The sequence below is a fragment of the Lepisosteus oculatus genome, chromosome 10 (assembly GCF_040954835.1).
Source record: "Lepisosteus oculatus isolate fLepOcu1 chromosome 10, fLepOcu1.hap2, whole genome shotgun sequence".
Taxonomy (NCBI): domain Eukaryota; kingdom Metazoa; phylum Chordata; class Actinopteri; order Semionotiformes; family Lepisosteidae; genus Lepisosteus; species Lepisosteus oculatus.
In genome coordinates, this window is record NC_090705.1 from 38,183,416 (window position 1) to 38,204,136 (window position 20,721).

The following is a 20,721-nucleotide window of genomic DNA, read 5'->3' on the forward strand; positions in this document are numbered from 1 at the left end:
TGTGAATATGTAAATCTCTTCCCCATGAGGGTTCCAAATGTCATGCTTCATTGCACACGTTTTTCAAGAAGCAGTGCTTTGTTTAGGCCAACTAACTCCAGAGGTGTCCTTTATTATTCAAGTATAATTGAATGTCATGCATCCAAGCCATGTATACAGCATAAACTGTGTGCAATAAATCTTGGTAGATGGATCAGGGTTTCCTAGACTGCATGTAAACCCAGCTATTGCCAGTACCATTTAGGACTGTAAATACTGTAATCAAAACCACTCAGGATTGAACAGATTTATGGCCTTCAACCTACTGATGTGTGAAATACAATACTCTGGAGACTGGGAATTACTTTGGTTTCCCTTCATTGTCTATGTGGCAGATGTGGTATTCCATGGTCCAAAAACGTGAATCAGGAATTTAAAAATAAACTTCAGCCGAACCGTTTCCCAAGTAATTCCTGCTCTTCGTTGTAAGGAACAATTTTTCAGCAGTGTCCGAGTCCATGTCATTACCCAACCGTTCAAATACATTAGAAGAAACATTGTAACATCATGTAGATGAGCTGTATTATAGAGAACAGTTAGTAAAGTGTAACAGAAATCTGTTTTTGGCATGAAAGTAGGGTAATACCTTTGTAATTATCAGGCTAAAGCAGCACCAGGGTACGCAAGTAAGCTAAGTTTTTAAAACAATGGTCCTCAATTTACATTATCTTGAAAGGAAGAATCCCAAAGGTTACCAAACAAAAGACAACATATCACATCGTTTTATCAAATATGATTTATTTTTTTAAAAATCATTCTTACAAAATTGTCATTTGTCTAATTCTTAATTCTCTCTCTATAAAAGTCAACAGAATCCTTGTTAATTACAGGGGAGATGGGGGTTGAAATAAAAATATAAAATACAGTTTGTGAGATAACTCATTATAAATAGTCAAACAAAATCATGCATGTCTGGATGTCTGTACTGTAGAAACGAGAAAACCTTCCCACAGAAAGGTAGGAATGTCAGTTACCAATGTAGCAATAGCTCCAGTGTTAGACAAGGTAAACTAAGGAAAGGTTTAAAAGTCTTAGTGGGGGGGGAGAAACAACCACAAATTCCCAAACTGCTTAGTGAAAATTGCACTAAGCACCTGCTTAAGACTAGAAAGCATAGTGGCTCATATTAAAGGCACATCCACACTGTTCAGAAACACAAGTTCTGAGATATGTAAATGGTCTTTTGTCACTATTTTGTGCAGGCACGTGAGACGGCTATCCTAAAAAAGAGAAAGAAGGTTCACGCTTTGAATTTTGCTATTGAACACAAACCACCGTACATGTAATATTTGATGGTCCTGAAACATTCCTTTTAGTATGCAAATTGTTCTTTAAATGATAAACAGTATTGCTGCATATGTTTTTAAATAGCCAAGTACAGAGCTCACTTGCATTTTGACCTCTTGCATGGTTGTTATGCTGTTGTTTGATAGCAAGTTTAGAGAAAGTGATGCTACACAGACTAGGGAGAGTATTTGGTCTGGTGTTGAAGTATTTGGCAGAATACGTTTACTGCATATGCATTCTGAATTCTTTGATAATAAACAAGCAGCACATTTGTAAAACTGCTTTGACTGTTATATTCGTCCTTTGAAATACTGATGGCTTGCCAAGTTTAACAACTGTTCTTTGTAAGGCAGACAACAGTGTTTGCCTTCTGCAGTTGTTTTGCACAGCAACCAGAACAACTAACAATTAGAGATAAGCTGATATAGAAAGAACAGAAAAAAAAGTTCAGAAAATGTAGCCACCACCATCAATTTTAGTGGATATATTCATTCAGTAGCCTCTGCAACTAACAATGTACTTGTGTCTTTAACAGAGCCAACATGAAAAACAAAATATTAACAGTTACGAGTTTATACAGGCATGTGGCAAAGGGTACAGGTCAGTTCATGGAGAACAGACACCAATGCTGATTTGATGTAGACTACATAGCTACTTTGTGGAAAATTCACCTATGCTTTCCTTACTAGCATTCTGATGAGAACACACACACACAGAAAGGTATTTAGCAGAGTTCATTAATCTGCAGGACAAAGTCTTTGGTGGCACTACCTAGGAAACTATCTTCGATGGAGAACCTAGAAGCTGTATAGTTTTCAGATGAAGCAAAAAGAAGGTCTATGGCTTTGTAATATCTTTCTCACTCTCCGTTAGCATGTAATTACACTAAGTGTTATTTTGAACCTAAGTGGGGGACCTTTTGAAAAGATGTGGCAACCTCATGGGGAAAAAAAACTGTGGCAACATATTAAAAAACTTTTCAAAAATGTACATCTTATACAAAATAAGGTATGCTTTTTTGCATTAGAATTTTTTTCCCCCCATCTATGTATTCCCACTATGGTTTTTTAAGCATTCGGAAACTATACACAATTGTTTTTCTGTGTCAAAATAAATATACAAGTTTATGTACAATATGACAAGGCCTGCTGTAGCTTTCCTAATTTGGTTATACAATGAATTACAACGCAGGGGTGACATTTTCTATATGAGATGATCAAAACATTTTTAAAAATTAATGCAATAAAGATATAAAAGGCTTGATATTAATTAAAATAAGGTGATTTAAAGGAGATCCACACTTCAACTTTAACCAGAAGTGAGCCATTAAAATAGATTGTAGAGCTTCAAACTCTAATCAGTTTCAGACGAACCACGTTCATTAGTAATCCACTCTGCTATATCTACACCAATTCAGTCTGCTCAGTTATAATCCAACATTGAAATCTGTTATTTGAAACATCTATAAACATCTCTCAAATTCACAAAGATCTTCAGCTTTTATAAAAATATATGGCATTAGTTTAGTAATGAAGAATACAGGACAATGTCCTGAGTTTCTCGTCCAGATAAACATTGTATTTCTAAAATCAGACTCAAGTGGTTTGATTGGTTTATGCTGATCTCTAACTTAAAATAAAAAAAAAACAACTTTAAATAGAGCTTTTTTTTTACTTAATTTGAGGAGAAAATGCACAGTGAGGAGGAATATTATAGTTTTATTTTGGGGAAAAAATGTTTTTATAATAGTTGTGATAAATACATATATACAGTATATCTTTTGAGTGCCAGAAAATGGTCATCTGAAATTCTGTTCTTCCTTTTAATTTATGAGTTAAAACCTTGGTTATATTAATACCATGTGTCCAATCATATCTACAGATGAATAAAACAATGAAAACAAATCTTTACTATTCTAGAGAAGTAAAAAAAATCATTCAAACTATATTGAATTAGGTTATGAAAACCACAGTTGGCTGCAGTTTCTTCTTTGGCTCACCACTGATTAAAATAAAGTTCAGTCACCTTTACTAAAGGCCACTTGAACAGCACTCCTTCAAGTCATCAGACATTCAAGTACCTGTAAAGCAAAGGCTAACATAGCCCCCACTCTTAAAAAATAGAACTTTTAGTAAAGATTATAACAAGGAACTACCCTTGTCAGAGCACCATTCCCTTGAAATGAATGAACAAAACAAAAGAACCCACAAGCACGAGTGTATGCAGAGACATGAAATGATCCAAGATGAAGACTTAGAGCTCATTCCTCTCTAGTGCATATTTACAGGCATGGTTTTCAAACTGCAAATGGCGGAGGGCATGGAGTTGTGGTCATAAAACTATCTGCTGTGAGTGCACTTTGCTATCAGTGCAGGTATTACAAGCTCTCAATAACCGTTAAGGGCCATCTTCTACCGGGACTTACAAAATCGATGTATGATTTAACTTTTAACTATCACAGTTTTTAACTTCCGCTTTGAAATTGTATTTCTGCAGCTAAAAAAAAAAAGTTTAGGTGCGGCATACACATCCAGTACCCTGGCAAATTTAAACATCCCCAAACAATGGATTTGTCTTCTGCATGACACAAAGGATGAAACTGCTAGACACCGCTGTGTTGATGACCACTCTCTCTTGTGCTTGGTGTTGTGCCAAATAGTATTTCCTCAAGGATACATTAAAATGGCAGGACTGGACATAAAATAACACTGTACATAAACTCCGGAATTTGGTGCGTAATATCTTGATCTAGTCTCTTTTATGAAATGACTTATAATGGTAATGGTAAAAAAATAACAACAAAAATCAAGAGGACTACATGAAACAGACTATCTTCAGCATGTAGTTCCTAGTTTGAGAAAATATTAATTGGAATATGTGAGCAAATTATGATGATGTCCTTTATCCTTTCATCCACAGAACTACCACCAGCTTCTTTGGATGAATTTGCTCACAGTCTAATTAATTCAGAGCCAGAAACTCAACTACTGCATTGCATTGTCATAGGCTGCCCATGCAGTACCTGTCACTGTTCACATTGGGAAATGCTATTTAAGCATACTTATTCACAAATGGATATAGCCCTACACAAAGGCTTTCCTCCAATTTTTCTGCTATGGTTGTTACCTATGATGGATACACTACTTTTCTCAGGATTTCAAAACCCTTTCAGTTCTCCATTTGATACCTGAGCTTGCTACCCAGAAGAAGTTGTGATGTGCTTCTATTTTTATGTATGAAACCTTAAATCTAGAAAATTTCTCCTTTGCCCCTGTACGAAGAGTCAAGGATCTGTGCATGTTTTTACTTTACAACGCAACTAACAGACTTGAACAATGTTTTCCAATTTTTATTTCCTTCCTCTCATTTGTGAGCTGCTAGAATCATTTTCTATAAGAAAAACATAACAAAAACTGAAAATGATCCAAGATGTACTCCAGTTTAAAGGCTATGATGAATATGTTCTTTCATTTTTCCACACTTGAAAGTCTTTAAAATTAGAGATGATCAACAAAGACAGAACCCCCCCCAACTCCTTCTTCATTCAGTAAAGACCTCTTATCATTCATTTATAGAAGAGAGCAGAGAAGGAAAAGTTAAATCCCTTTTGTGATGGCTACACAGTTCAAATTATTTCTTACAGTTTCTACATTAAAAGATAACATTTCCAATTCCTTCCCTCCTGCTATGAGAATATGATATAGATTACTCTGTACCATTTCTTTAATTCATCAGAAAAATGTCCTCATGTCAGCATTGAAATGGGCAACCAAATGAAAAGTGAATTTAATTTAATACACAGATTTTCTAAAGTTAAAAATACTTTAAAAAATGTGATGGCCAATTCTGGCACTATCCTTAATGAACTGAGATATGACACAGATTATTCATAAACCTTTAGTGTTGGGAATACCCATTCCAAAACAAGGTGATCAAGCAAACGATGAGAAGTAAGGAAAGGATTCTGCCAAGGTTTTGGTTATGTTTTCATTTCTTTGTCCATGTACACTTTCATCACCTTGCTCTCCTTGCTTTTTTGCTCTCTAGGCACATTAAACGCACAATTTCCACAGAAGCTGGCTTCCCTTCTGTTCGCAAAAATCAAGACTGATTCGAGTGGGAATAGTGCTTGGGAAAAAAAAATGGATAATCAAACCAAAAACAAAACAAAAAGGGATAATCAAACCAAAACAAAAAAGGAGGTCTCTTCAGACAATCTGCCTTCCTTAAATAAAATCTGCATAGTTGAAGAACAGGGGCGCAGGGTGGCGAGGCCTGGGGAGGTGGAAGAGATCATTTTTGAATGCCAGCACCACGACCTCCCTCCGATTCAATGCTTCTGCTTGTCCAGGGCCGCAGAGCAAGCTGGTCCTGCTGCACACAGGAAACGTCCAGCCGGTTTCCGTGGTGATGGGTGCAGTCTTCTTGGGGTGCCACAAGGCCAGAGGACGACGGTGCTGCTCAGAGACCCCATGTGGTCTCCCCTCCCCTTCCTCCCTCCCCCCCAGCCCCACGGTGCAGAGCTCGTTAGAGTCTCTCTATGTCCCTGTACTTCTTGCGCAGTATGGACACCTGGTCTTTGAAGAGGACTGGGTCCAGCCTCATCTGGGAGTGGATGAGGGGCATGGTGCCAAACCAGTTGGCGAATTTGTTCATGCAGGTCTGCCGCTGAGCAAAGTGGTCCGGGTCGGCCCAGCGAGAGGCGCGGGAGGACTGCGAGGAGAGGAGGAGAAGGAAGAGTGGTTAAGGTCCCGGGATCGAACAGGTGGAGACAGAAAATGACCCTAAACCTATCTTTATCTCCCAAATGGCATCACATTACCCTAAAAGTGTGAAAGAATATTTCTGAGTGGCATGTAAGAGAAAAGGCAGCAAAAATAATACTTGGTCTTTTTGGTGCAAAGTTAAGGTGCAAGGGACTACAGAAAGTGCCCCGGAAAAGCTGCCAATTCAAAAAGAAGTCTTACTGAAAACGGAGTCAGTATTCATAAGGTTTCTAAAAGCTTGATATGCTCAGGAAAAATATAGGACAACCTTGTGATGTCACCATGGATATTTGACAATACACTGTTTAAAATAACTATAAGTTATGTTCCCTATGGAACACAGAACAAATGCTAGGCTTGGCGTTGTGTATGCTTTTATTTTCCCTCAAGGATGACAGAACGGTATACTTATTCTAATTCTAAGTGACATGAAAAAAATGCTTTAGTCACAGTGCCTTTGACTTGCTTCCTTTTAATGCACTACAAAATTACATTCTGCTGTGTTTCTGGATGTTGATTTTCTTTTTCTTTATAGATAAAAAGATGCTGTTAAGAGCTGAATGGCCAATATTTCTGTGATAACAAAAGTTAAGGAACCATCACAAAGATAGTAATCCCTTTAAGACACGTTCATGATCATGAGGAACAAACGGGAGCACTCTGTGATGTACTTTTCTTGCGAATATTAAGTCTAAAACTACATAAAAATGAGATCTACTCAAAATGGTCGATATAGCCCAGGCCTATATGGTGTTGCATCAAAGCACACCAAAATCAACTTTGGAACTGGTAAGGTTAACAGGAATACATAGAATTAAATCAAATTTTTTATTCCAAAATGTATCCCAGTCAAGTACACAGTAGTAAGTGGAGCTGTAGTAGTAAAATGGACTTTTGTTGCCGGTGAATAAATACACATCTTAATGCAAAACTCCTATGAAGTGTCAACGCTTCTCATGTTATCAAATGTGGGGTAACTGCATCAGAACTGCATAGGTGTGGAAATGTACCGCTTCTGAAAGAGCTTGCCAAACATGTCTCGGAGAAAAACATGGACAGAACATCATGCAAGCTTCAAAAGTGAGTCCAGATTATCGCCCGATATTGCTCATTCTGATCTTTTTTGGTGGCCAATTCCAAAAGCTCTTTCTTGAAAATGAAACAGACTGGCCCTCTTTGCTACAAAAAAGCCTGCGCTGTTCTCCAAATGGATATCTGGGCCGATGTTCATCAGCCTGTAGCTCTCCCTTCTACAACGAACACTCCATTACCTGTCCCATCATGGTTTCCTTATACTGCTTCTTCTGTGTCACCTTAATTGGTGGTAGTTTGGTGACAGCCGACACAAGGAAATTCATCAGGATGTCCTCGCAGTTGGCCAGTTGGTCCACCATGGTTTTCAGACTAGCAGGTAGGTAATTTGTATACAAGTAGTGGTAGTATCTAAAGTGAAACACCAAGAGGAATTTTTAAGATGGCTTAAATCGAAATTAAAAAAAAAAAACAATCACAAGAGTTCAAGCATTCTAAGTTTACCAGTGACCTGCTCAAAATGTCACATTTCCTGTGGTGTTGATTACTGGTGCTGTTTATTTCAAGTCAAACTATCCTGCTTTTGTGTTGTGCTTAGCTGTAAATGCCTCCTTTTTATAAAAGAACCTGTCTTCTTGGGAATTCTAAAGAGGAGTTTTCTGAATTTCCTCAACAGTGAATGCTGGGGAAAGTAATAAACAGAAATAAACACAAGACAACATGAGATCAAGGCGTAGGGGCACAGGACTGTAACCATCTCTAGCTTGTGTGTTCGTATCCATAAATACCTTCATATTATAGTTTTCCTATAGTCGTTTCTTGTTAGGCAGTGCCTGTTTAATTAACCTTGGCAGGAGTTCAGTGAATATACTATAAAACTTGCAAGAAAGAAGAGAGGTCTCAGGTTACTTTCTTATAAGAAGACATCCAGAGTATGACCTCTCTGAAACCCTACAATCCTGAGATGAGAAACAGTGTAATGAACACACGAACACCCACTTGAACAGAATACAAATAAAAAAATGCTGAGATTTTTTTCTAAAGGAAGCTAGGGTTGCGAGGTTATGTAGAGCTAGTTATGTTTATTTTGCACATGTATTAACTGTTAAACCTAAGAAAAACTTTTTGCAGTGGTACTTTGTGTTTAGTCTCCAGAAGAAATTGGAAGACTTCCTCTGACAAATATTTTAAGAAGTACGAATTTTATTGCTATTAAATCTGAAGGAATTTGACAAGTTTATATAGAGAGCAGTATGCATTTATATTCATTGTATTGGGGAGCATCTATAACTGCTCTAGGGATTCTCTATACAGACTAGAAAACTTGCAAATTGCCAGTTTGTCAAAGGAAATATATATTGAAAACAAAGTTCTGTAACATGCACACTCAGACTGTATGCATCTCACAAAAGCATAACAGAAACAAGCTCTGAAACAGTTCAGGATGTTAACCTGATTCTGAGTGCAAACAGTGTTTCTAACAGCTCGAATGGCTTGTTCTGGGGTGAAACATTGAGTGCAGCTGGGCTACAACAGTTTTAAAAAAAATAATTCATTAAATTGATTAAATAAGTACAATTTGGCTGCACCTTTACTGCCTTATAAAGTTTCACCCTAACTGGTGCGTAATAATCTGCTGTTTTCAAAATATAAAACAGCACCACAAGTTTTGCACATGACTAGACAGGAAGAAGCTTGGAAAGCATTCTTGGCTTGAAACATATCAAGAGGAAAAAGGCTTAAATGCCTTTATAAAAATAAACACTGCATTATTCTAGTCAGGATATTATAAACTCTTTCTTCTCTGGCAAGACAAAGGGTTGAGGCAGTGTGCTTCATGCAGTGTCATAAATACAGTCGGCTACATTCTTACCTGTGGTATATAGCAGCTCCAGTCAAAACCATGGAGTAGTCATTTGTCCACTTGGAGGTGTAACCCCACCTCTCCTTGTTGCTGTCCCAAAAGTGACTCCGGGCAGGGTATCCCACAATCCTCTCCGGGAAACTCTGCCAGACGGTGAAGGCAAAGTCCACCTACAAAAGCATGCCATATGTCAAAAATGTCACGTTATGGTTTGAAGCTTCAAAATCCCCCTCTCCCCATTAAAAAAATGGCAAATAATGGTCCAACTCTTGTAATGCCATTTTCGTCTTCCGAATCTTACGGAATTGCTTGATAAGGACAGATTTATTGACCCTGGAAAGAGAAGCTCATCATTCCCATTTGAGCTGAATTATTTCTGATATATTATACTTTTCTGAATTCAGGCTAAAAGGTATAAACTTATTGATAGAAGGTCAGAGTACACCTATTGTTGCTGTAGAAGACGGGACCTTTTATTATGACAAATTTCTTTCCAGTTGGTCAAGTGCTAAAATATGCACCTGCGTTGTCTGCCTATGCAAACTTTTACCACTAATTACCAAGCCGTCATGTGTTTCGGCTCCAGAACGGAACTGCTCCAACATCAAGTGAGGAGTCTTTGGATAGACGGCCAAGCGCAATCACCACTGAAAACAGAACACAAGCAAGTAGCGGCTGTGCTGCCACTTCACCAAGCTAGTGCACTCTGTTCGGCCAGCTTTACATTGAAAACAGTGATGGGAATGCAATTAATAAATGCAGAAACAAGTACGTTATTTGATGCATTCCCTTAAAACTAAGTTCTTTTTACTGTCTATTTTTCCTTCTTGGGGCAGCAAAAGGGTGTCATCTCTGTTCTGAATTAAAATTGCATCTTCTCTAGCTAGGAGAAGAGATTAAAAATGTAAACAAAGTATGATATTTTAATTCCATTCTAACATTTTATCAGTTTCACATACTGTACTTTAAACATTTCCAGGACCCACTGTTTACCCCCAAAAGAGCACTATTTCATGCTACTTTCTCACATGCAGAGATATTAGAGTTTTTAGAAATTAGTTTGAGGATAATTGAAGTTTGAAATCTGAAACTTCAATTCACTATCTATTTATGTGATAACATTAATATGTGATCACATACTGTAACACAAATAATTGGTTCTACTTCTCAATTTAACACATAGATATATTCTCTCGCAGACAACTACCACCTACAGTACAGAATCCGGACTACAAAAACATCAGATTTTCACAAGCTTTTTAACACTCCCTTACATATTTCACCTGACAGACTATGTCTACTGCATGGGAACTTCACAAAAAGCAGAAGCACGTGGTTTAATTGTGTTTCAAACAAAACGTCATTCACAGTTAACAATAAAAAATTAGTAACTCTATTCTGTAAGGCTAGATATTTGTAACTGATGACCATTATCAGGATTCAGCAAGAATACATATTCCGTAATAAAACCCTGGTTTCTAACAGACAAACAAGGAATCTAATGGAATCCCAAATTTCCAAATTCCCAAAAGTCAGATTTGGAATGATGTAAAAAAACATCTATATTGACTGCAGTGTTAAAGTAAGCTATAAAGACATTTCATTTCCATTAACTATTTTATCACATACAGTACAAATTAAAATGTGAAGCATTTACAAAACTGCATTACATACCAGATAAATGAAGATTGTTTTACATATGCAGTATTAACTTACACAAACACGTATGTAGATACACAAGTATATCTATAACTGCCTTATACATTGGCTTATCAAGGCAGAGATTCAAACTACTACCAAGCATTTTGTTTTAAAGCAGCAGGTTATCTCTTTCATCAAAGTATAACAAAAAAAAATAGATCTATCACACACTAGGGACTTGCCCATTCTTATTGCAGCATTAAAAACCTCAGAGAATATCAAACTGAGTTCTGGCACAACAACACAACAATCCAAGGACATACTTAAGACACATGCTGCATACAGACACGAAAACTTCTTTTTAGCCTGGAGCACAGTGCAAATCGGGAGAGGGGTTGTACGGATTGGGCTCAGTGGTGAGACTGAATAAATGTTATTTCATTAAAAAATACAATTTGTTTTAAACCCCACCAATCTGGATTTGCCATAAACTATTTCATCAAACTCATCACTGCGATCCCCTGCTCTAGCCTGGGAGAAATGAAGGCAAGATGAAGACTCAACACAATGAAATGTGGAATGCAAAGCTAGGTTGCTTATTTTCCTACAGTGCAAATAAAAGCAGCTCTTCAAGGAAGGTGCAGAAGCTTTTGAAGACTGCTGTGATGTCCTACCTAATTTAATGTAAAGTACAGTTAAATGTGGGCGAAAGGGCACAAAGTTAAAAAAGGAAACTTTAATTTAATAAAGATACCAGGTAATGAAAAGAAACACATCTAGCTTAATTTCTTTATAAAGCACAAATTGCTTACAAATTACAAAAAGATATGAATATGTTCTTATGACAGAATTCCGACATACACATAGGTTGCACGTGTATAAACACTTTCAAGATTTATGATGCTAGGAGAGCCAATGTGGCCCTCTCAAACCACGCTGTTTAAGCTTTGTGGTCATGCAAGTCAGGAAGGGCTTCTGATGTATGCCAAGTAAGTAATATAAGACATCCAAACTAAACAAAACAACAAAATAACCAAACATCCAAACGATGGATAGCCCTCTCAGCTGCCTGGTCTGAAAACTGACCTTTCAAATGACTCAACTCTAAACTTAATTTCTTTTTACAAAGGAAAAATACCAGGAAAAAACACCCAGGGATGACGACGTTCTCCAAATTCTGAAATGGTTTTGTGAATTACAAGGCCTGTTCTCCACTGGGAAAGTAAGAAAAAAGCAAAAGTTACAATTTGGAAGCTGTGCTTTTCAGGGGGAATCTTTATAGAACTATGACCTTCTTGCTGAATTTGATGGCATGCCATCTTTCCTTAAAGATACCCCCAGATGCCCTGTTTAATTGAAGAGACAACGGCATCTTTTCTGAAGCCCCAAATCTTCAAATTCATTCTAACAGAATCTTTCCTTTTCTCTTGCTTCTTCGAATCAGAGTAAACATATCTGAGGAACGGATTTCACTGATTTGATATCTTTGTGTTGCATAATGGACCATCACTTAAAACAAAGACGGCATTCTAAACATGATGTACTTGACTCGTATTGCTGTGGAATATAGGAACTGCACTCTAAAATTAAGAGGGAGACTAAGCAGAATGTTACTACCCTGCTGGTATTATACAGATTTGAATTACTTTCTGTAGTGAGATGAAGCCAAATACGTTTGGCAACCCAACACCCTGAAGGAGGAAAGTGTTAATTGCGGAAGCTATGTCTAATTAGCCAGTAGCATGGCACTGATCCCCTATTTTCTCTTTAGCAATGTTTCCTGAATACATTATTTAACAAGCTGATGAATAAGTTATTCAGACATACTGTTGTGACACTGATGTGAAACTGTATTCTACAACAAGTCAGAGGGGAAAAAAGGTCCAAAGATCCTCACTTTGGAAGAAAGCTGTTGCTGTCGGATTTTTGATTAATTCTTTTACCACAATAGTTTTACCACATAACATCAGTTTTTACAAATAAGTGTTAACCAATAAAACTGGTAAAAGGAACCATTCAATCCCAGAGGAAGCGTACATAATGATTGAAGTTAAATTCTCTGCAAATGGATAAATATATTTGGTACTTAAGTCACTGGTTTAAGATTGGCATTCATTCCAAATAAACATTTAAATACTGTTTTGTAATTAAAACATCTAAAATGATTTAACAGAGCACGTGCAAAATATGACTGTTTTAAGTTGTGGAACAGAATTGAGGAAGCAATTCACTGAAGACAGACACTGATGAAGCCCTCAAAGGTAAAAATAAATCTTATTTCCTAGTTCCAGCAAGCATTTCAAATGTTCAACAGCCCTTAACCAGAGTTTACATAAGTCCCTGTAATGGGGAAAATGCTGAGGCTTCTCATGCCTGTCTGAGTTATCTTGACAAACAGCATGGAAAAGGAAACCAGGAAAGCAAGCTACAGTATGTAAAGTCTTTGTGTAGCCTGATCTTGTTTACTCAAGTTTTGTCAACATGAAACAGTAGCATGCAAAACAGACTTTGCGACCAAATAAAGTAATAATATTTTCAGTTTTCTAGTATCGAAATACATGATACCAATGGAATACAATAAGCAAGTGAAGTTACATTCAAACATGTTAAACACAGCTACAGTGTTTCTTGAGTTAACATACTTTAAATCAACAACTAAGTTAAAGGGAAAAGGTGTTCACATTTTCTAAGTCACATTTTATGCAGTCAGTGCCTGAAATTAGCTTTTGTCATTAGAAAACACTTACTTGGGGGGCAAAATTGTCATGTGTAACAGAATCTGATATTTTATCATATTATCAGGTTCTTGGGGATGGATAGATTTTCTTTTCATACTCATCGAAGCAACCCTACAGGGACAGAGGTAGCTATGTTCCTAGTGATCTAGTGATGGTGTCACTTCAAACATTTCTATACAAGGATAAAAGACAAACACATTCTTTACACCATAGTACAAAGAAGCTTGTCTGACCTATTTTTGCTTGTACAGTACAGCTTTGGTTGTGGGATTTTGGAGTTCTGCCTTATTTGTTTGAAAGGAAAAAAAGAACTGGGACACTAGTTCCAACGAGGAGTGGTATGCCCTAAACTGTAGCATCCCATAAGAAACCTACAGTATGAACACATTTTTACCAAAAAACTAATATTTTCATTCATTTTTAAATAATCCAAATAAGACATTTTAAATTCAACTCTGTATTAACAGCATACTTAAAAGCGCAATCTCCCTTTCATATTTAGAAACTATTAACATGATCCCATATCCAAAATGAGAAACAGTTAAGTCTGTAGTTAAGTCCAGTTACCAACTGCTTTTAGAAGAACTGTACAATATTTTCTGAGCATGTGAAACAGAAGTCTTTTATCTAGATGCCAATACCACAAAACCAAGCTCAGATCATTTAAATGAGTCACTCAAAAAAATCATACACAAAATCACCTCACTAAATGATTTCAGTCCTTGCTATAAAAAGCAGCAGCAGCAACAACAGCAACAGCAACAACAACAACAACACCACCACCACCACCACCATGTGCTGATCTGGCAGCAAAGCAACATGAAAGGATGTGATGTTCAGCAGCAGAATGTGTGTCTGTATGTGCTCAGTTTAGAAGTGGGTTGCCTTTAAAGACACTGCAGAAGAAAGACTCATTAGCACAAAGCTCCCTGTGAGAGACAGCTTGGCAGAGCTGCTGACAGTCCAGATACAGATAATCTCCTCGGTGAGTGACTTGAGACCAACGCTACATAAGTCAAAACAATAAATAAATAAGGTAAAATAAGAAGCAAGAATGTGTGAATGTGGCGATACCACTTTCTGAAGGGAACTCTTGGTTTAATACATTTCTCCAATAATTCTGGCAGGTACACTCATGACAGCACTACAGCAGCTCATAACTATAATTCAGCTTTCACCACACTCAGAAAAATGTAACCACACATCACCCTTTTTCCAACATCAAAAGCTGTCCTGTAGCGCTGGTATGAGGCAAATTGAGCATTATGCTTCTTATGCCTGTGAATTAAAATAAAATGAAGGCAACTCCCCATGTAAGGGATTTCTGGCAAATGTAAATAATCATTCCAGTCACATTTCAGTGATCATTAAAAAGTCTCAAATTGACAGGCGAGGATAAACAAGAGAATGAGCAAACTTAAAGCCCCCTCCCCCCCATTTTCCACAGAAAAACGCAGCACTCACCTCTGTGGTTGAAAGCACTGTATCTTCATCAAGGCTCAGCACAGCATCGGTGATTATAGTTTCATAGGGCTGGAAACGACTGCTCATTACCTGCAATGAGACAGACTATAGAATTACTACATAAAATACAGCTGGGAAAGAAGTAACAGACGAAATAAACATCAATCCTTTTTCACTTCTGTGAAAAAAAAACATTTAACAAATATAATCGACTTGAGAAGGCATGGACATTTAGCCCACTGTGTTCAGCTCTAGCCATGAAAGCATTATAGGCAACGGAGTTACTGACTCTTGGGCCATTAGATCTTTAAAGCTAAGCAAGACTGGGGCCTACCTGGTACAGTGAGGACTAGAATGTCAGACCTCTAAAGCTACTATAAGTGGTATTGATGGAACAACAGATGAACTTCTGAACCAGAAATTTCCAAACCAGTGCTCTAGTATGGTGACAGGGCACACTCAGCAATAGGAGGTGCTGTCCTCCAGATAAGAGTTTCAGTCAAAGTCCTGACTTCATGGCCATGAAAGATCCCACAGCACTTTTTGAAAACCGTAGGGGTGTTAACCCCCAGAGTCCTGGGTAAATTTACACAAATGGTAGCAGGTGAACGGAAGAAAACCCCACATCCTCTGACTAACAAGATACCTGCCAGAAGTGGATGGATCTGGATTTCTCTGCATCATTAAGTGTTAAGCACATTTTTGGGATGTTTCAAAAATATTTTGTAATTCCGACCATTAGAAACACACTCGAAAATCCAGTGCCACTTTTACAATATTTCCAGATTTGCTAAAACCAATGTTTAATATTCCAAACTTGCAAAAAATAAATTGCCTGACTCAGACAATCTATTTAGCGATCCCCAATTTTGATTATGAAACTGTTGTGAGGGACATAAAGCAAAAACATTCTTATAAGCTTGCCTTTTCTGCAGCTGTAGCGAAGGTACAAATCTATCCACTTAACATTCAAAAGGATATTTAAAGAGCAGCTCTTAGCTTTTGTTGATTTCCTTGAGGATAAGCCCAACACCCACATGCACACGAATACATTCTGATGGTGTTTTTTTCATTCTTTTGAAACCAACTCATTGCATTGAAGGTCATTCCCTCACAACAGGTATTTTGCTCTTTTTAAACCTATTGATTATGAAATAGCACTAAGACACAAAAAGCACACCAGCTAACACATGATGTTAAAAGTCAAAATGCAGACGGGTCAGGTTTTTGTTTTTCTGGCTTTGTTTTTGACAACCAGTAGCGCTATGCAGAAAGGACTAACCACAGAAGTTATGCTTCTTCAAAAAAAGGAGAAGCCGATATTCTACGTCAACATCGGCAGGGCCAATTTTAGTCGAAAAAACTAAGACGGGACATGTAAAATAGACCCAAACTGAATGGTGTGCAATTGGTTTAAATTAATGCAAATCTGTGTGGTAAACAAAAACGAAACATTTGGCCTGTGTGCTGCAGAACAGGAAATCAAAATTGCATGCATGCTTGAAGGAAAAGTATTGGAATACTGCTGAAATCTTGCACTTTGCTGGGCACCTGTCTTATTCTATCACAGACTACCTCCACGTGAACACACAGGTATGTACCAAGCATGTTTCCATAATATCTCTGTTGTCAATGAAATCTCACGTAGCTTGAGCAGACCTTGAGTACCACAAGCTGAGGAAAGAGCAGATAAAAGTCAAGGTTTTTAATCCTCTGAAGAATACTTTAGGAGTACACAGGACAGGTATCCACATTACAAAATGCAATTAGTTTTCAGAAATCACCCATTTACCCTAACAACAGGAGAGATGACTACCAGAGTTTCCATGGCAACCAAGGCACAGAACTGTATGCCAATTAGATGGAGCCAAAACCGGTTTGGTTTCAAACTAGATTTGACTTTCAGCTCTAGTCTCAAAAGTCCCTCTGAAATTGAGCTCCAAATCCATTTTCTCAGGCATGAAAACACAAAACAAACACCATGGAACATCAAGGCAATCTGCAGTTTTACAATTAGATAAATAATTCAATAATATAAAAAAATTCAAGAGCAAGAGGAAGCCTGAGTGATCATAACCAAGCAATACAGTCTTGTCAAAACACCCATTGTGCTAGAGTCAGAGATTTAGATGGTGAAGTTCCTCAAGCGTTAATCAGTCCCCGATGAAAAACAAAGAATCTGATTTTACTGTTTTTACTGAAGAATGATAAATCATTTATTGAGCAAAGATAATTGTTACAGTTCCGTAAAAATAAGCTTTTCACACCTGAGCCTGACTAATTTAATTAATATGTTAATTTAATTACGGGAAAAACAGCACTTTAGATATCCAATAACAGTATCATATCATTCATAGCATAATAGCAAAAACATTTTTGCTATTATGCCATGAATGACATTGTACTAAGGAACAATATTAAGGGACGTTTTTTACATTAACATAGGTAATTTCCATATTTGTCCATGAAATACTCAACATAACAATGACTAACTTTTGACAACTTTTAGGCATTGCACAAAACTATGCTGTAATCATACCTTCAGACAGTCATAAATCAATTTCTCTGAATAAATGTATTCCCAATCTGTTTAAACTGGAAAGAAGTATGAATTTTGAGCTCCCTGCTTTCATCTACATTGTCAATTGTGATTTAAACACCGTGCATTTTGTTGAATGAAAACCTACTGTAAATGAACCATCAACATCACACAAAGGACTACTTGGCCTGAAAGAAATAGTTCAATACATTACTGCAAATGCACTACTTTCTCAAGGCACAGTCACAAGTGCAGGCGTTTTGGCACAACAAGAACCATTTTTTTTTGCATGAGTTTTGTTAAGACAATAACTGCTTGTGAACAAAATGTGATATAGCTGTATTAATAGAAGACAACACCTCCTCAGCTTTTCCCATTTCGAGTTTAAATAAAGCTATTATATAAGACACAGAACACCGATCACTTGGTGGCAAGATACCAGACACCAAGGAAATACTCTTTCTAGCAGAAAACCTGTTTTTACTGTGCATTGTGTTCCTTGTGTCTCAAATTCCTTAATCCTAAAACCAACTGGAAAAATCAAAAGTTCAAAGGGAGACTCACCTTCCTCTATTTTCTGCAAGGATTGTAAAACAGACTGTCTTAATTTATGCTTTAAAGGGTATTTTTTGGATAGCTACAGAGCTTGGCTTAGAGAAACTACTATTCTGACTCAAAGAAAATTGGAATTCTGTTACTCAATTAAGAAATATCAAAAAGGCATTAAAAAGTGCTTTAGAGATATGGTCTCAGAACTGTTTTAAGCATCCAGCAGTTGGTGTATGGTGCTTACTCCCCATAAGTAAACAAATAGCCCACACCAGAAAAGTGCAGTGCACGTTCAAGACAAAGGTCCTATTTTGTCTTGTGGGAGACTATGGATTAAGAACAGCAACCCTATTGCTTCCATTTCAATGGGTGACTGACCAAGCCTGCATCACTCAACTGCTCGTACAGCTCTTTGTGGCTTAGCCTTCAGGAAAGCATTTTTTTTCCCCATGGCAGAAAAAAATATTTTTTTCTTGAAATTTAAGATAATTTTCAAAACCTTTCAAAACAGAGGCCAGATAATGATAGGTTAATTCTGATAGTATTTGGGCATAAGAAGAATAGTGAGGAAAACAAAACAGTGGCTTTAGTGTTACTCTACCTTACTCTCTCCTTCAATCACGATGACGGGCACAGTTGTGGCTGGCCACCGGTGTTTAGCTGGTAACGGCTTATCACAGTTCCATAAAACAATGATCTGAAAAGGTCAAACAAAACAAAGACAAAAGAAATGTGTCACTGTGGTTTTAAGACAGCCTATTAAAAAATGCAAAACACTTGAATTTGGTCAAAAGTATATCTTTTTCCTCTATAGTAACACTCATTTTTTTCATGTACAGCACCACTGTTGCTATACAATGTTTGACACGTTGACCTTTTAACTACATGATACTAATCATAATAAAAGTCAAACCAGCATGAAGGAATTATATATACATATCATAAATAGAGCTAATGGAAAACAATCATCAATTTCAAGCTTTTTATTTTTGGATTAAATAGCTATGTGGCAATGTCTTGAGCAGCAACAGATGTACCGACTCGATGTTGATATTATTGATAAATTAGATATATACCTGGTTAAACTATTAAGACATTAACAACAGATGCTTTATCTAGTCCCTGACCACAAGTTAACTATAGATAAATATTAAGATCTGTCAACACAAAACAATAAGAAAAAACAAACAAACTATACAATAAAGTGGCTCAAAATTAAATAAGGGTAATTTTCCAGTCTGATGAAAAGACCAATTTCCAGTTATCCAAATTAAGAGAATTCATATTCCAAATTCATTTTTTTCAAGATGGATTTCAATTGCATTATTCATTGTGCTTAATACATGCTTTTTCAAGCTTTGACATCAATTTGGATGTGACTTTAATGAATGTGTACTTATTTGGCTTCCCTGACACTTTTTCAGATGTGCAGAAATTACTACAAGAACAAGAAGACACCTGCCTTTTACTCTTGAGTGTTTCTCTTAACTGGTTCATGTAAAACTGCTAACTACCTAACATGCTGATGTTCACAATTTAAAATGATTTCCACTTGCTAAAAGCTAACAGAATTGCTCCAATGGATTGGGACTTCAGCAAATTAAATACATTAAGAAAACAAATCAGCATTAGCCTTAATTAAATTATATCGCCCCTTTATCCTAGCGCATGGATTAGAAACACTCTGAAGAACATGTCTCTCCCAGTTTCATTAAATAAAGTGACTGAAGTTTGAACAAAACAACGAATTTTAAAATATTGTCATTTGTAGCAGAAATACTTTCCTACTGTACAAGAAATGATCTTTCTTCACGTTTGTAAAAACATGAAGAAGGATCATTTCTTGTCATATTTAATCCTTTATTTGTTTTAGAGTTGAAGTATCATTGCTCTTATTTACTTTATCCATGAATACTTAATTTATCCATTAGACATCATATCCATTAATACATATCCAATGTCCATTATTACATAAGGTGTGAAAAAAGCAGGAAAATCCTGCAATTCTGGACATTTCTGAGTCCATGCACTGCGTGGTGTCTTTGGAATAGGAGTCGCATAGCAACGGTGTATTCTTTGGTTTTTGTTAATAACCAGAATTAAATTGTTAGATCTTCACTCTAATCTGGTAGAACATAAATAGAATAGAACAAATTTTCTGCCAACATGCATGGACAGCGGTCATCTGGCTTTCTTACCTGGGCACAATACTGGGATTTGGCTACAGCCACCAGGAGCTTTAAGATTGGCTGAGACTGGGAGACCAGTGGAGTCACTGCATGGATGACAGCCGTAAACTTGGGGGATGGTTTTATACCTGTATCAAAGCCAGTGTAGTCCATGTTAATACATTCTCCTGAGCAGTTATTCACAGATGCAAATATGTGTCCAAGGTACTGCTACAAAGTTACATCAAAGGATAATGGATATTCTCATAATATTCTAAAACAAGGCACACAGGAAAATAAATACAAACTGGCACGTTAGCCTTAATTAAACCATTTGCAGTTGTTTCGGTATGGATGAATACATTTAGCTGTGAAAAGATGTGAAGGAGGTACACGCATTCTGTCCATAATAGAATGTATCACAGTGGCATCTCTTTCTTTCAACAAATGTATAAAATATATGCAAGTTATGATACATATTGCAAGTCCAGGGTACTCAAAGAATTTTCCCCTACTAACTTCCTCCATTTTATCTCTTTATCCCTGCTCTACTTCTTTTCGGCAAAACTAAAGCCGATGTTATCATGCACCTGTCTTGGAAGTCAGATGTGGATCATTTCAACACTGAAAAGGA

The 20,721-nt window shown here is 36.9% G+C and overlaps 1 protein-coding gene across 1 annotated transcript in view; it reads right to left on the reverse strand.

Annotated features, from left to right (window-relative positions):
- Positions 1–760: 760 nt before the first annotated feature.
- Positions 761–20,721, reverse strand: part of ext1b (exostosin glycosyltransferase 1b) — a 130,651-nt gene continuing 110,690 nt past the window's right edge. Inside the window, exons 6-11 of the mRNA XM_006635565.3 lie at positions 20,118–20,236; positions 18,521–18,616; positions 14,832–14,921; positions 8,998–9,158; positions 7,364–7,535; positions 761–6,039 (exon numbers count right to left, since the gene is read on the reverse strand). Of these exons, the coding sequence (XP_006635628.1) occupies positions 5,854–6,039; positions 7,364–7,535; positions 8,998–9,158; positions 14,832–14,921; positions 18,521–18,616; positions 20,118–20,236 (824 nt within the window). The 3' untranslated portion in view covers positions 761–5,853. The remainder of the gene's footprint in view (positions 6,040–7,363; positions 7,536–8,997; positions 9,159–14,831; positions 14,922–18,520; positions 18,617–20,117; positions 20,237–20,721) is intronic.